The 15,743-nt window shown below is 39.6% G+C and overlaps 2 gene segments (V, D, J or C); both read right to left on the bottom strand.

Moving 5' to 3' along the window:
* Positions 1-2,508: 2,508 nt before the first annotated feature.
* LOC138833347 (immunoglobulin kappa variable 1-9-like) lies at positions 2,509-3,413 on the bottom strand. The segment is given in 2 exon segments: positions 2,509-3,216; positions 3,340-3,413. Coding segments are annotated over 2 exon segments (540 nt in total).
* Positions 3,414-13,912: 10,499 nt separating this feature from the next.
* LOC138833385 (immunoglobulin kappa variable 1-39-like) lies at positions 13,913-14,699 on the bottom strand. The segment is given in 3 exon segments: positions 13,913-14,235; positions 14,354-14,461; positions 14,600-14,699. Coding segments are annotated over 3 exon segments (531 nt in total).
* Between the last annotated feature and the right edge of the window lie 1,044 nt (positions 14,700-15,743).

Here is a 15,743-nt window from a genome sequence, read left to right as displayed (position 1 = left end):
TAATATGGGTCAGTATGTAGCTGACTCTGTTACATATTGTCTTAAATATATTCTATCTATTCCCAAATTCTCATATTTTTATTTTTCTGTGTGTATTTATTTGAATCTAGCCAGAATCCAAGGCTGCCTTGACCTTCTGAACTCTGAATTGTACCTTGAGATCTAGTAACTGAAAAAATACATCTGTGTCCAAACTTTCCAAAATTGTGTAAAACATTTTTCTTAGTTTTGTCTTTGTATTTCCTTAAGTTATTATAATGTCATTGTTCTATTCTACTTTCAAGGGATGAAACCATGGCATTGACAATTAATAACCAATTTGATAATCACCATCAGAAAGAAATTAATTTTCTGATATTTAGATTAAAATAATGGATGTTTTGTTAACATGAGTAGAAATAAGGGTGGTTTTATTTTTGTTTTGTTTTGTTTTTGTCAATCATGGGGACTGACCTCAGGGCTTGGGCACTGTCCCTCAGCTCTTCAGGCCAACGCTGGCGCTCTACTACTGAGCCACCTTTCCAGCCCCAGAAATAAGTTTTTAAAGACATAATTAGCTGAAAATATCATATCTCTATAAGACATTGATGTTTAATGTGATGAACTAGCTTGTTAGTTCAAATGTTTAGATCATGGCACCATAGTGTACTTCAAATACAATTGTATCATGGCAATCAAAATTGTTTTTTAATGACTATTTTTTCTTTATAAAATTATTTTTCAAAATGTTTTCAAGTGTGCATTTAGAATTTCACTGATGGAGCGTTCATGTTGTATATATATAAATTTACTGTTCAGATAAATAGGACATGCCAGCATGACATGTTGCCCAACGACATAATGGAGCTTGTCCCTAAAAACAATTTGTTGTCTGAATCTGCAAGGAGGAATCTTGGTGTGCAGCAGAGTCAGGTATGGGGTCATTATAGCATCCATAAACCAGAGCCTCACATCTTGTTGTTCTGGAGGCCACTAACCAGCAAGCCAAAGAAATGATACTGGAGAACCATTTTCAACCTTAAGCTTTATACAACTGTCCTTTCTAACCTCTTTCTCATAGCATGAGTTTGTTGCTTTCCTATTTCACACTTTGATATTCAAAGGATGCTCAACACACTGTTTGAAAGTGTTGAGAATTGCTTTGCCTGACTTATGTCTCACTTATGTCTGAGCTTCATGTTATTTTAAGGAATATTAAGATGTTTCTATTCCTCTATTAGCTTATTTTTTCTTTGGCTCCTTAAGCAATGACAGGAGCAAGGCTTTTTTCTTCTTCCTTTTCTATTACTGTTTTTCTTTACCTTTCAATATCTTCAAACAACTCCTTTTTTTAAAATAAGGTTTTTATTATGAATATACTAATACAGAGGGGTTACAATATAACCAAGGTAATGAGTACATTTCTTACCAAGCATTATTGCCTCCTCCTTTGTTTTCTCCTACCATCCTTTCCCTCCCATCTCCACAACTACCCTCCCTCCTCTCTTCCCTCCACACCCCCCCCAGTCTAAATAGTAAAGTTCATTTTTCAATATAGCATCTTGTACATTGTTGCAATGGATCAACCTGTACCCCTATTTAAACAATTTGTTTTTTCCCTTCCACTCCCCAAATTAAACCAACATCAAATACAGGGAAAACTGCTTCTTGAGCAGAGCCACCATTACAGGCCTGAAAGGGGATAGCTTTGTGGGCTGTAGGCTCAGCGGAGTGGGGTCTCAGAAGATATGCTCTGCTCAGTATCCTCAGAGCCCTTGGCAGATGGATGAAGTAGCTTATGAATCAGACCATGGCTGTAACAGGGATTGTGTAAATTTGCTATCTTATGTATTGAAACTGGGTATATTATATATATATATATATATATATATATATGCATATATATATGGTAACTCATGGATGTATCTCTCAGTGAACTGGAAATTTTCCATTTTAATCAAGAAATTATGTTTCAAGACGTGATGATGAATTTTTTATAATCTGAAAACAAAATCTTTTTTATTATTATAATTTTTTATTGTGAAAATACCATACAGAGGGTTTACAATTAGATGGGCAAGATAATGAGTACATTTCTCATCAAGCATTGTAGCCTCCTCCTTTGTTTCCCCTTAACATCCCTTCCCATCCTCCCCCTGCCCCTCCACCCACTCTTCCTTCCCCCTCCCCCCCCATCAAAGTTGTAAAGTTTGTTTTTGACATAACGACTTGTACATCTCATTGTTGCAATGGGTCCACCTGTATCCCTAGTTAAACGATTTAGTTTTTTTCCTTCCCCTCCAAAAATTATACCAACATCAAATACAGTGAAACAGGGGTTATACCGTGGGGGAGGGACATACAAAGCAACAAAGAAATGATCTTATAAATGTGTTAGAAACAATCACATGTAAGAAAAAACATTTGAATACATATCTTAGGGTTCATTTCCCTAACATCAACTTATCTGACCTTTTCTGCTTGACTCTGACATATAATACTTATTGCAAATAAGGGAAACCACGGGACCTATGTTGCTTTGGGCCAGGCTTACTTCACTTTATATAATTTTTTCCAAATCTTTTCTAAAGCTCTATTGCCTTGCTTTTAAAAACCTGGCTTGATATACCTAAAATGGCTCTTTCTTTTGGGTGGCTGCAAATTGTTAGCACAATGTAAGTGAAACATGAGTATAGATCAGTGATTTTTAAAGTCAGAAGGTGTGTGCTGCTTGGGATGAGCAGGAGGACAGTTAGGGTGTACAAATGTCTCCATGACCTCTCCCAAAACATTCCAGTGACCTTAAAGTTTGGCTGCATCTGAGAAGTTGTGTAGAGTAGAGGCAGTTGTGCAGGTAGAGGCCCCAGGAGGAGCAGCTGGGGCAACCCAGCCTCTCACTTCTTCTTTGCTGGGAGGTTTTTGTTATGAATTGTATCACTGTGGGAGGATAATAATGACTCTGTTGACAGAAATAAGTTGCGGCATCTTCAGGCTGCAGGCTGCTGATGGCAAGAGTGAACTCTGTCCCAGATCCACTATCACTGAACCTTGCTGGGAATCCAGATTGCAAAGTAGTTGCATAACTGATCAGGAGCTCTGGAGCTTTCCCTGCTCTCTGCTGGTACCAATGTAAATAATTGGTAATGCCCTGACTGGCTCTGCAAGTGATGGTGACTCTGTCTCCCTGAGATGATGACAGGGAAGGTGGCTGGGTCAACTGAGTATCACATCTGGCACCTGAGATTGTAAACATAAAAGCCATTAGCAGTTTAATTAATTCTGCTGTCCAAGTACTTCCATGAACAGCAGGCATCTCAGTTGAACACTGGGTGAATAATCCTCAGTATCATCTTTCCTTACCTGCAATCCAGAACAGCAGGAGCCCCAGGAGCTGAGCAGGGGCCCTCATGTTCATGCTGTGTGCTGACTGGAACTTCTCCTGCACAGAGTGTGAGCAGCCTATGAAGAAGTTCCCAGTGTAGTGGGCTAAGCTCTGGGCACATGCAAATCAACATGGTTTGGGCAGCGCGAGTCAGAGCTTCAGCTGGCAGATCTCAGTGACAAAGCACAGACCTGAAGAACCCAGATGTCCAATGTCCTTGTAGATAATGTGTTTCTAGAGACAATAAAACATTATGATTCTGTTGGCCTGTGATAAGAATAGATTTTTTTTCCCCAGAGCTGAGGACTGAACTGAGAGACTTGAACTTTCCAGGTAAGCACTCTTCCACTGAGCTCAATTCCCAACTCCAAGTAGAATTTTTAACATTTTCAACTTATCCATGACTTAGTATGATTTTCTTCAGTTAAATCAGTCACTCAAAAACAAACATTTCCAAGGGAAAGTAATTTTAGAATGTCCCTAACTCTGGTATCAGTGGAGTTTGTGACACAGAATTCTTAAGAGTATTGAGGTTGTTTGCCTGAACCTTGTTATATGGTTTAATAATGATCATTAATACCCAGACATGTGTGTTATAAAAGTGATAATATATGTGTAGGTAGAAAGACAGATAAATGCATTGATAGAAAGAGAGAAATGGACAGTTTTCAAAGTTTTTAATGGAAGGTAGCACTGAAAAATATAATATGTGCAATAAAGTGTCATGATCAGATGTATATGGACAATCCATTGATGCATTCATTGGTGTCCTGTGAACTCATATAAATGACTGGATTGCTTCCCTTCTGAATGTTCTTCCCTAACGCCTCCCTCTAGAACAGGTCACCCTCAGGTATTTCTTCTTTAGTTTTAGGAAAATACTTGGAATCATATCTAGCTTTGTGGGTATTATGAATGTATGTGCCAGATATTTCTTTTTTTCTTTTTCTTTACATTTGTATTTATTTTTTTTGTGAACATACTGTACAGAGGGGTTACAATTACATGGCCAAGATAATGAGTGCATGTCTTATCAAGCATTGCAGCCTCCTCCTTTGTTTACCCTTCACATCCCTTCCCAGCCTCCCCCCACCCCCACCCAATCTCCCCCCCCCCACCAAAATTGTAAAGTTCGCTTTCGACATGACAACTTGTACTTCTCATTGTTGCAACGGATCCACCTGTATCCTTAAATGACTTGTTTTTCCACATCTCCTCCACAAATTATACAGACATCAAATATAGTGAAAGCAGGGGTTATACTGTGGGGGAGGGACATACAAAGCAACAAAGAAATATTCTTATAAATGCGTTAGAAACAAATGCATGAAAGAAAAAAAATTTCCATATGTATCTAAGGGTTCATTTTTCTAACATCACATTATCTCACCATTCTGCTTGACTCATACCTATACTAGATATTACAAATGAGGGAAACCATGGGACCTATGTTTCTTTGTGTGCCAGATATTTCTGAACTTGTAGAGGACAATTGTTTCATCTGTTAATGGAAACTCTTCTTTGTCAGAAGCTGAGTTGTTCTCTAGACCTAGGACTCAACTCTACTTAAACATCATTATGCTCCTTAAGTTGCATAGTCCTTCAAGTTACATGTCTTTTAGATCCTAAGTCTAGCAGTTTTTTGTGTACTAGGCATGTGGCTTGTCTTAGTCCCTGAGCTTTCGTGCTCAAGTGTCGTAGTGTGCCAAATGAGTCACTGTTTCACTTACAACCTTTTGGTGTTTAACTGGTGACAGAGACTCATTGTCTTTTATGTCCAAGGTGACTTCCAACCCTAATCATCTGATCTCAGCCTCCTCTGTAGCTAGTATTGTAGGCATGACCACCAATAAAGCAGTTTTTACAAGTTGTATTTAGGAGATGGGTTTATATAGGTACAGAAATGATAAATTGCAAAATGGTCAAGGGTGGAGTTGAGAAACTGGCACCACCCCATTTGCAAAGAACATCTTCAACCTGGGGAATCACAGACAGTGAAGCAAAAGTGAAGTGAAGAAGGTCCCCTCATAGAGATTAGCATGTGGACATACTTCATCCCATTGTGTAGATTGTCATACCAGAGTTAGATGAACAGGGTAATCCAATGGAACTTACCACTAGAAGTCCAAGAACATGATGTGCAAAGAAAACACTGCTCTTTCAAAGCCAATAGACCATGAGTAACTCATTACCCAATCAGTGTTTTCTTCAGTACCATTTCTTACCAGAACTCCATCTGAGTCTTGAGTTGATGACTTCCATCTTCTAAAACATTAACGTTCTCTGCACCACATGCTCACATAATTCTTCTACAATGTTCTTTTTCCCTATTTTGATGATGATGTATATATTTCCCTAAAAGATATGCCCACCTCCTTCACTGTTCTGAAATATCACTTCTAATCTTATCACATGGTCCCATGAATAGCTCCTACTGCCCTTGCTGGGAGGATCTGGTGTCTCTTACATGCACTGCAGGACAAAGCTGGTACTAAATAAACAAGGAGAAGGCAGCTGGCTGCTATAGTTGTGAAGGCCATCTGGTAAATTCAAGGGGCCATAATAATTGGATGAGGAAGAGAGACCCAAGGAGTATCTATTTGAGTGAGGTTAAAATCATGCAGGCTCTGGGAATAACACATTACATTCTCCAGATCCATACTCCAGGGCTGCCTTCAACATGTGTGGAAATTTGGCATGAGACTTGTGAATTTCAAATCTGCACAGACTTCAGGTACTGAAATATATGGAAGACTTGGAATACTAGTCTCATATCCAAGCTGCAGGTAGGCTTACACTGCCCTGGGTTGTGAGGAATGTAGATACCTGGCTGAGGGATGAGGCTGAAAACCAAAGAAAGAGATGAAGACCAAGCAGGACATAAGAAAATATTTCTAGGGATCTTCCTGGAAGAAGAAAAAGCATACAGGAAAGAAAGGTGTTAATTGTCTGGGCCATGAACTTGAGTGATGACTGGGTCCAAGGAAAAAGTTTATTCCTCTCAGAATAGAGAGGAGCACTTCACAAATGAATGTAGAATTTATATATCTATTGTTTATATGTAGTTAACTGCCTATTAAACTAATACATTAATTAATATAATTCTAATTGTATAACTCAGCAGTTTAAATTCTGACACTGAAAAAGAACGCTAGGCTGCAATGAGCAGTTATATTTCTAGCCTGACATCATGAAGCTCAGGACACCATCTGTGCCTTTAAGGACAATCAGTAGCCTGATCACTGCAGAGGACTCTTGGGAACTGCTGGGGAAACCACTGATACTGCAGCCCTCTCTCACCTCCCACAGCTGGACAGCCTGTGTGCACATGTTCCCTTCAGGGTTGCATATCTGCAGGGTCCACCCTCCTTCCCTCACCTTTCTGACCTGCCATTAATGATTTCACTAGAAGAAACTTTATGTGTCATCCTTGTCAGGTCTGATTACAGTTTACAAAGTGGATGTGGGGAGACACAATCCCCTCTGTAAACATGGTCCCACATGCCATGTGTGCCATGATAGCCTGAGATGAACTCCCTGGCTTCAAGCCCCTATTGACAAGGTTAGGTTCCAGGTTTTTCTTTGTGAGATTTGTTTGCCATCTAGTGGCCTTTTTATGACATAGCAGCTGACAAGATTTTCATTTGGAGTTTTACCGTTCTTTGTTAATAGTTGTACAGATTCACAGGAGTTTTATATGCATGATCATGGCACTTTACTTATTTTCTTGTTGGATAAATTATAATTGTCATATATTAACAACAGAGGTTAGTTTGTGATGAGAATCCCTACCTATATGCAGCTTATTTTGAAAAAAAATCACCATCTCTTTCTATTGCTATACTCTTCCTCTCCCACTCCCACCATTTTTCATCCTGTGTAAAGGAACTTCTTAACTCAAATGCACATGTGAGTATATATATATATATATATATACATATATATATTTATGTATATCTATTTATTTATATACCAATGCATCTTCTACACTTAGTGTGCTTTTGTCCCTTTCTTTCACCCTCACCTGTCGCCCTTCAGATATATTCCATTTTGCCATTCATGTCCTATAATTATTATTATTATTATCATATTATTATTATTATCAATGCCATCATCACCATCACCACCATCATCACTACCATCATTTAAGTGTGGGTTCCACAAGTGAGTAGGACCGAACAGTATTTTGCTTTTGCATCCTGACCTATGTCACTAATATGATGATCTAGTTCTTTTCATTTCCTTGCAATGTATTGTTCATCTCCCTCTATCCTTACCAGTGAGCCAGAGCATTAGCAGCCCAGGAGCTTACTAAAAGAATTCTCTTTTAAGAGTCCTGATAGGACAAGACAAGGGCAAGCTGAGCCTTCTTCTCAGACTCAAAAGGGAAAGTCCTCCTTAGGGAGCACTATGCAAATTAGCAGGTGGGTGCAGCAGTGTAAAGAGAGCACAAGGCGGGCAAAGGCCTCTTGTGTGACAAACTGCAAATTATATCCACCTGGATGCCATGTTTCAGAGGCTCAGAAGGACAGATCTGTGTTTTGTATAAGACACCAGAAGCATTATCTGGTTGGTGTTCCTGAGGCTGATGGAAGATAGACAAGATTGAGAGGTTGTCAGTGAGCCCCTCTACCAAATCCCCCAGTGACCTTCAGATCCTGGCTGTGGCTGAGATGCACTGTCAGCAGGCAGAGGCACCAGAAGTAGTAGCTGGGTCATTCCAGACTCTCAAATTTGCTCCCTCCACCCCCAGGGAGGTTTATATTTGGTCTTGCATCACCGTGGAAGTTGAACTATTTATTACTCAGTAGTAAGTTGCAATGTCTTCAAACTGCAGGCTGCTGGTAGTAAAAGTAGACCCTCTTCCCCATGCATTGCAACTAAATCTGGATGTCACCACAGACTGTAAATTGGATGACTAATAAATCAAGAATTTAGGAGCATCACCTCGTTTCTGGTGATGCCACTGTGAATCACGACTAATCCCTGATTGAGTCTGCAATTGATGTAGACTGTCTCCTACAGATGCATACAGAGAGGATGGACACTGGGAAATTGGGATGTCACATCTGGCACCTAATATTGAAAACATAAACCAAATATCCACAGAATCAATTATGTTCTGGGAGTTTCAATGAGGAGTGAGGCATCTCTGTTAACCCTGGGCTCAATCAATCCCTAGTCTTGTCCTTCTTCATCTTTGGGTCAAAGCAGCAGGATCCTCTGAGCTGAACAGGGGCCCTTACTAATCCTGTGTGCTGACTGGGATTGATTGATGCACAGGGTGTGAGCAGACCATGAAGAAGGGTTCAAGCACTTGGCTGTGCAGGAGCACATGCAAATGCACAGGCGCTGGGCACAGCTTCAGGACCTGGGCATGATCCCTGAGCTTTCTTGCTTGAGGCCCATGATCTATGCATTCTAATTCTTGGTTCAAGAGGAGTGGAGAGAGTGGACATCATTGTCTCATTCCTGAATTTAGAGAAAATGGACTTGGTATGACGTAAATGGCCATTTAGTATAATGCTGGCTGTGGTTTGCCATATACAGCCTTTATTGTATTGAGGGATGTTCTGTAGAGTCCTAGTTTTTCCAGAGCTTTCATCATAAAGGGGTGTTGGATCTTGTCAAATTCTTTCTCTGCATCTATTGAGATAATTGTGTGGTTCTTATTCTTGCTCTTGTTTAATTTTATTAATTAATTTGCATATATTGAACTAGCTTTGCATCCCTAAAATGAATCCTGTTTGATGAAAGTATATGATTTTTTTATGAGTTGTTGAAGTCAATTGGCCAAGATTTTGTTGAGAAGTTTTGCGACCATATTCAGCAAAGAAATGAGTCTATCGTTCTATTTCTTTGATGAGTCACAGCCTGGTTTTGGGTGAGGGTTATACTGGCTTCATAAAAAGAGTGTGATAGTGAATTTTTGCTTTCAATATCATTGAAGAGAATGTTGAGATTCCACATCACCCCAGTTAGAATAGCTATAATCAAGAAATCTAGTAACAACAAATGCTGGAGGGGATGTGGACAGAAGGGAACCCTACTTCATTGTTGTGGGAGTGTAAACTTGTTTAACCACTTTGGAAAGCAGTATGGAGGTTCCTCAAAAGACTCCACATAGAGCTTCACTATGACTCAGCAATCCCACTTTTGAGAATTTACCCAAACAATCACAAACAAGGTCATATGAAAGCTACCAGAACAACCATGCTTATCACAGCATTATTTACCATAGTTAGAATATGGAACCAATCCCGATGCCCTTCAATAGATGAGTGGATCAAGAAAATGTGGTACATGTATACAATAAAATTCTATGCCTCCATCAGAAAGAATGACATTGCCCCATTTGTGAGGAAATTGAAAGGCTTGAAAAAATTATATTAAATTAAGTAATCCAGGCAAAAAAAAACATAGGTCCCATGGCATGTGGAGGGCTTAAGCTGTAAAGAAAAATCTATCACTATTCATGCATGACATGGTGCAGATGGGGAGAACCAGTGGTTCCCCCTGCGGTAGTTGTTTCTTTCTTTTTTTTTTTTTAATTGTGAAAATACCATACAGAGGAGTTACAATTACATGGTCAAGGTAATGAGTATATTTCTTATCAAGCATTGTTACCTCCTGCTTTGTTTCCCTTAACATCTCTTCCCATCTCCTCCACCACCCCCATCGCCACCCCTCGCCACACCCTGCGCCAAAGTTGTAAAGTTTGTTTTTCGACATAATATCTTATACATCTCATTTTTGCAGTGGGTCCACCTCTATCCCTACTTAAACAATTTGTTTTTTCCCTTCCCCTCCACAAAATATACCAACATCAAATACAGTGAACACAGGGATAATACCATGGGAGAGGGACCTTACAAAGCAATGAAGAAATTTGTCATACAGATGTTAGAAGCAATAGCAAGAAAGAAAAAACATTTGAGTCCTTATCTTGGGCTTCATCTTGCCAACATCAACTTATCTGACCATTTCTGCTTGTCTCAGACATATACTAAGTTATTGCAAATAAAGGAAACCATGGGACCTATGTTTTGGGGCCTGGCTTACTTCACTTAATATATTTTATGATATATATTAATATATTTTTCCAAGTCTTTCCATTTCCTAAAAAATGGGCAATGTCATTCTTTCTGATGGAGGCATAGAATTCCATTGTGTAAATATACCACATTTTCTTAATCTATTCATTTACTGAGAGGCATCTGGGTTGGTTCCATATTTTAGCTATGGTAAATAGTGCTGCAATAAACATAGTTGTGCTGGTAGTTTTAGTTTGGTCTAGTTTGTGCTCATTTGGGTAAATGCCCAAAAGTGGGACTTCTGGGTCATAGGATAGCTCTATATGGAGTCTTTTGAGGAACCTCCATACTACTTTCCAAAGTGGTTGAACAAGTTTACACTCCCACCAACAGTGCAGTAGGGTTCCATTCTGTCCACATCCCCTCAAGCATCTGCTTTTATTAGAGTTTTTGGTGATAGCCATTCTAACTGGGGTGAGGGGAATCTCAATGTTGTTTTGATTTGCATTTCTTTTATGTCTATTGGTCATTGAGTCCCGATGACTTACAAGGTTACTAGTGTTGACTTCCTGAAGCCAGTGTGCTGGGAAAGTATTATAATTAGAAGAAAAGGAGCCTGTTACTCTCTGTGTGAATTCATCACTGTTCTTAGTTACAGATGTCAAGTGCACTCAGAGCCAATGGACTTATCATGGGATGTGGATTTGTTCACAAACTATTGAGAAGTTTAAGGCAAAGGGTCTAGAAACTCAGTTTTAAGGGTGCAGTTGTACATGGAGCCTGTAGGGGGAAACCTTGCTCTATACTCATTTGCCTCCTGCAGAGAAGAGCTGCCACTCTCTTCCTACCCCAAGAATATGGCACCCAGATACCAGTGTTCTGAACCCACCTCCCGGCCTGCAGCTCTCCTGCCTTATTCACACCACATTTCATCCTCCTGAGGCTAAGTAGATGAGTTGGGTATGTAATTCTACACCCTCTGCTTACAAACTTATTTTCCCACACTTATACACCCTCTTAAAAAAAAAAATCTAACTCACCATATTGTTATCTAACAAATTGCCAAAGTTTCCAGTACAAATAATAGCCATCCCTCGCAACCCAGAGATGGTGATGCCAAATGCTCTCAGTACAACATCCATCTTATATCATTGGTCAAAGTTAGTTAGAACATTTTTTTTTTGGGGGTCCAATTGTGGGGCCTGAACTCTGGGCCTGGATGCTGTCCCTCAACTCTTCAGCTCAAGGTTAGCGCTCTACCACTTGAGCCACAGCGCAACTTCTAGTTTTTTCCTTTTTGCTTATATGGTGCTGAGAAATTGAACCCAAGGCCTCAGGCATGCAAGGCAAGCGCTCTACCACTTAGCCACCTTCCCAGCCCCAGTTAGAACATTTTATAAAGATGTGTACTTAGCTTTTAATGGCTGTGACAAGACCTTAATAAAAGCAACTTGAAGGGAAGAATTCTTTATTTCAATCTTAGATTAGTAATTTTACTCTGCTATGTGGGCAGAGTACAGTGGAGCTCATATCATGTCACCCAAGAAGCAGAGTAAATGTTCTACTTTCTCCTCCTCGCTCTTTTATTACACAAGAGACTGCATCCTATTGAAAGGAGCTGTGGACTATGAGGTGGATCTTCCTCTCTCAGTCAATTCTCTTTAGAGAGTTTCTCACAGACAGGTTCAGAAATACACTTTCTTAATCTGCAACCTATCCTACCCATTTGTCAAAGCAGAAGAACTACTAGAAAAGGTGTTCTAATGTTTTCTTAAACTTTTCATAAAAATGGGAAGTGTAGAAATAACATTGTTTAGCAATATATATGTTAGTAATATATAGGTTTCCTCAAAAGTCTCCATGCTCTGTATTCTTACATTTCTGTCTTTAGCACAGGCTCTGCACAAACTAAGCTACCTTTCATCAGATGCCTCATAATTTGTGTTTGTGTATGTGTGTTTGTGTGTGTATATCTGCACTGATGCATCTTTCTCTTCATATTTATAAATACACACACATATAAATAAATAAATAAACAATAAACCATAAACAATAAATAAATAAATAAATCTATATGCATATTTTAAAACATATTACCCATAGGGACATATGCCACTCATTTTTTAACTGTGAACTTAATGATATTTGTTAAGTCTTTATTGTACATATAAAGTCACATTTTCTTGCTCCATTTATATATTACCATACATTACTATTACATTATATATTTCTGTAATATGGGTAATAGTACTTACTCTTCCTTGCATGTTTCCATAAATGAACTAAAATGTAATCTATTTATTCATATATTTTGTAGATTTTTTTATTTCCCCTGTTCCTTATTGTGATTACTATATTGAAGCAATTGGTTTTTAACAAAAATAGTGTGCAATGAACTACTTGAAAATTTTTTGGCATACAACCCAAGTACTTATATTCATTAGCAATTCATACTGTTTTGGTCACTCATGGAGGTTGAACTCAGGGCTAGCACTCTCCACTTTGAGCCACATTTCCACTTCTGGTTTTCCAGTGATAATTGGAGATATGAGTCTCATGGACTTTCCAGCTGACATCTTCAGATGTCAGCCTTCTGAGTAGTTAGAATTTACAGGCATGAGTCACCGGCTCATGACTACTCAAACTTTTAATGACTGTTGATCTGACAGGAGCTCTTGTGTTGCAGGTCACTCAGTTTTCCTCTGACATATATTTTGTTAGATTTTCCTCAGTGGCCAAAAATCACTTCTAGCATTCATAAGCAACATCTACAGAATGAAATGTACTCTATTACCTTTTTTTGGTTGTTGTTGGCCGTGGGGCTTGAACTCTGGGCCTGGGCGCTGTCCCTCAGCTCTTCAGCTCAAGGCAAGCGCTCTACCACTTGAGCTACAGGGCCACTTCCGGTTTTCTGGTGGTTTATTGGAGATAGGAGTCTCACGGTCTCTCCTGCCCAGGCTGGCTTTGAACCGTGATCCTCAGATCTCAGCCTCCTGAGTAGCTAGGATTACAGGCGTGAGACACCAGCGCCCAGCTCTCTATTACCTTTTGTACCTCAAATTGTACTGAGGTTCTCCAAATGCAAGAAGAAAAGCTAAAACTAACTGGAAAAAAGAATAAAAAAGACCTGAAGCAGAAAAATGAGGTGGCAAGCTGTCTTTACTTGCTGATGAAATTTTTCCATAAAGTATTTAAAAATCTCAAAATAAAAGTTTTGAAATAACTTTGAAGTGTCCCTGTGCACATTGTGAATATCTATGCAAGATTAAAAGAAACCTGAATAAAGGCAGAGTATTTCCATGTTTATATTCTGGAATGTAATTTTAATATTTCAACATTCATCCCAGTGCCAGTATTGCACATCTATAATTACAGTTACTCCAAAGATTGAGACACAGAAATTGACTGTCCAGGTTAGCCTGGGCAGCATCCCTGTCCTATGATTCTAGGACAGCTCTTGCAAGAGGAAACATGAAGAAAGGGGCAACCCAGGCTCTCACTTCTGCTTCTTGGATGTTTATGTTATGGCTTGTATCACTGTGGGTGGGTTATCATAATACTGTTGACAGTAATAAGTGGCAATGTCTTCAGGCTGCAGGCTACTGATGGTGAGAGTGAACTCTGTCCCATATTCACTGCCACTAAATCTGGAGGGGATCCCGGATTGTAAATGGTTTGCACCATAGATCAGGAGCTTTGGTGCTCCCCCTGGTTTCTGCTGGTACCAGCTTAACGCATAGTTAATGCCCTGACTGGCCCGGCAAGTGATGGTGACTCTGTCTCCAGGAGATACAGACAAAGTGGATGGAGACTGGGTCATCTGGATGTCACATCTGGTACCTGCCATGGGAAAAGTAATTATACAAAGAATCAAGCATGTTATAAGAAAGCTTCATAAACAGCCACGCATCACTGACTACAGCATACTGAGGAGACCCTCAGCGTAGTCTTTCCTTACCTGTAATCCAGAGCAGCAGGAGCCCCAGGAATTGAGCAGGGCCTTCATGTCCATGCTGTGTGCTGACTAGTACTGACTCCTGTCCAGGATGTGAGCAGCTTTCAAGAACTGCTCAGGGCAGTGGGCTGTGCTCTGGGAACATGCAAATCAGTATGAGTTGGAAGGGTCCAGCACAGCTGCACCAGAATGCCAGATTTCAATATCTCAGCCCAGACATGATATCCCAGACACACAAAAAAAACATACCAGGGTAGCACTGTTGTGCCTGAAGAGAATATGTTTCGCTTTGGGGAGCAGCGGACAGAATGTCTCTCTGGTTAACTAAAATGAACTTTAATTTATACATGGGTCATGACAGGCTTTTCATGATAGCATTTTATCTAAGTCAATTTTTCAAGCAAAACTGGTTCCAAAATGTACAATTAATAATTTAGATCTGATTTTCTAAGTCTGTGGATTCCTTGAACCCATTTGTTAATCATGGACACAATTATTCAATTACTCAACCTACTTGGGTATGTAGGTTGATAGAGAGAATGATAGTTAAATAAATAGATGATAGACAAGTATCAATTAAGACTTAATGAAAGACAATGAAAAGTCTGAAATTAAAGTATTTGCAGTATTGTGCTATGATGTACAATGTACAGGCTAGCCATTGGGTTTTACTATCAACTTCAGGTTGCTGTCCTCTGTTTCTGAATGCACTTTCCCACCACCATCATCCAGTAGACTTAACATCAGACATTGGCTCTCTGCATAGCTTTATTATCATTGTACATTTCTGAGCTGCAAGTTTCCTAAAATCTTGATGACATTCATGCCTTATTGTTCTTAATCCAAGTCATTCCTCCTCAGAACCTGAGCTATTCTCTAAACCAAGGCTGAACTAAACTTCAATTTACTCTGCCTCTTAAAACGGTAAATCCCTACAGCACCTCCCATTTAATGGAATTTGTAATTAAATAAGTTTTCATTGATTGAACTTAGAGTTTATGATATAAGCAAGCTCTGTAAGGATGACATGTAGCATAGTGAAGTGTGAAGTGGGACACTGGAGCTGCAAAGCCCAGAGAAGACAAGGGAAAATGTCACAGGTGATTAATCCAGAGTACAATGAGGAAGGCTCCCACCTGGAATCCAGCATGTGATGAAGCTGTTCACCCTTGTGCTGGATGTCACAACTGGGAATACAAGGACAGAACATTTGCTTGACAATAAATCTACCATCTTATTGTGAGTCCAAGCAGTTACTGCAGGTGCACAAAGATAACACTGCTCCCCAAAGGTCAGTAGCTCACAGACCAGGCATTGTCAAAGTCAGAGTCCATCTGTACCAGGCCCTACATGACAGGTTCCTATAACAACTCTGCTCACTGAGCTATTTCAC

This window comes from Dipodomys merriami, unplaced genomic scaffold (genome assembly GCF_024711535.1).
Source record: "Dipodomys merriami isolate MVZ:Mamm:240054 unplaced genomic scaffold, mDipMer1.0.p SCAF_204, whole genome shotgun sequence".
NCBI classification, from domain to species: Eukaryota; Metazoa; Chordata; class Mammalia; order Rodentia; family Heteromyidae; genus Dipodomys; species Dipodomys merriami.
This window is presented reverse-complemented; position numbering and strand designations above follow the sequence as displayed.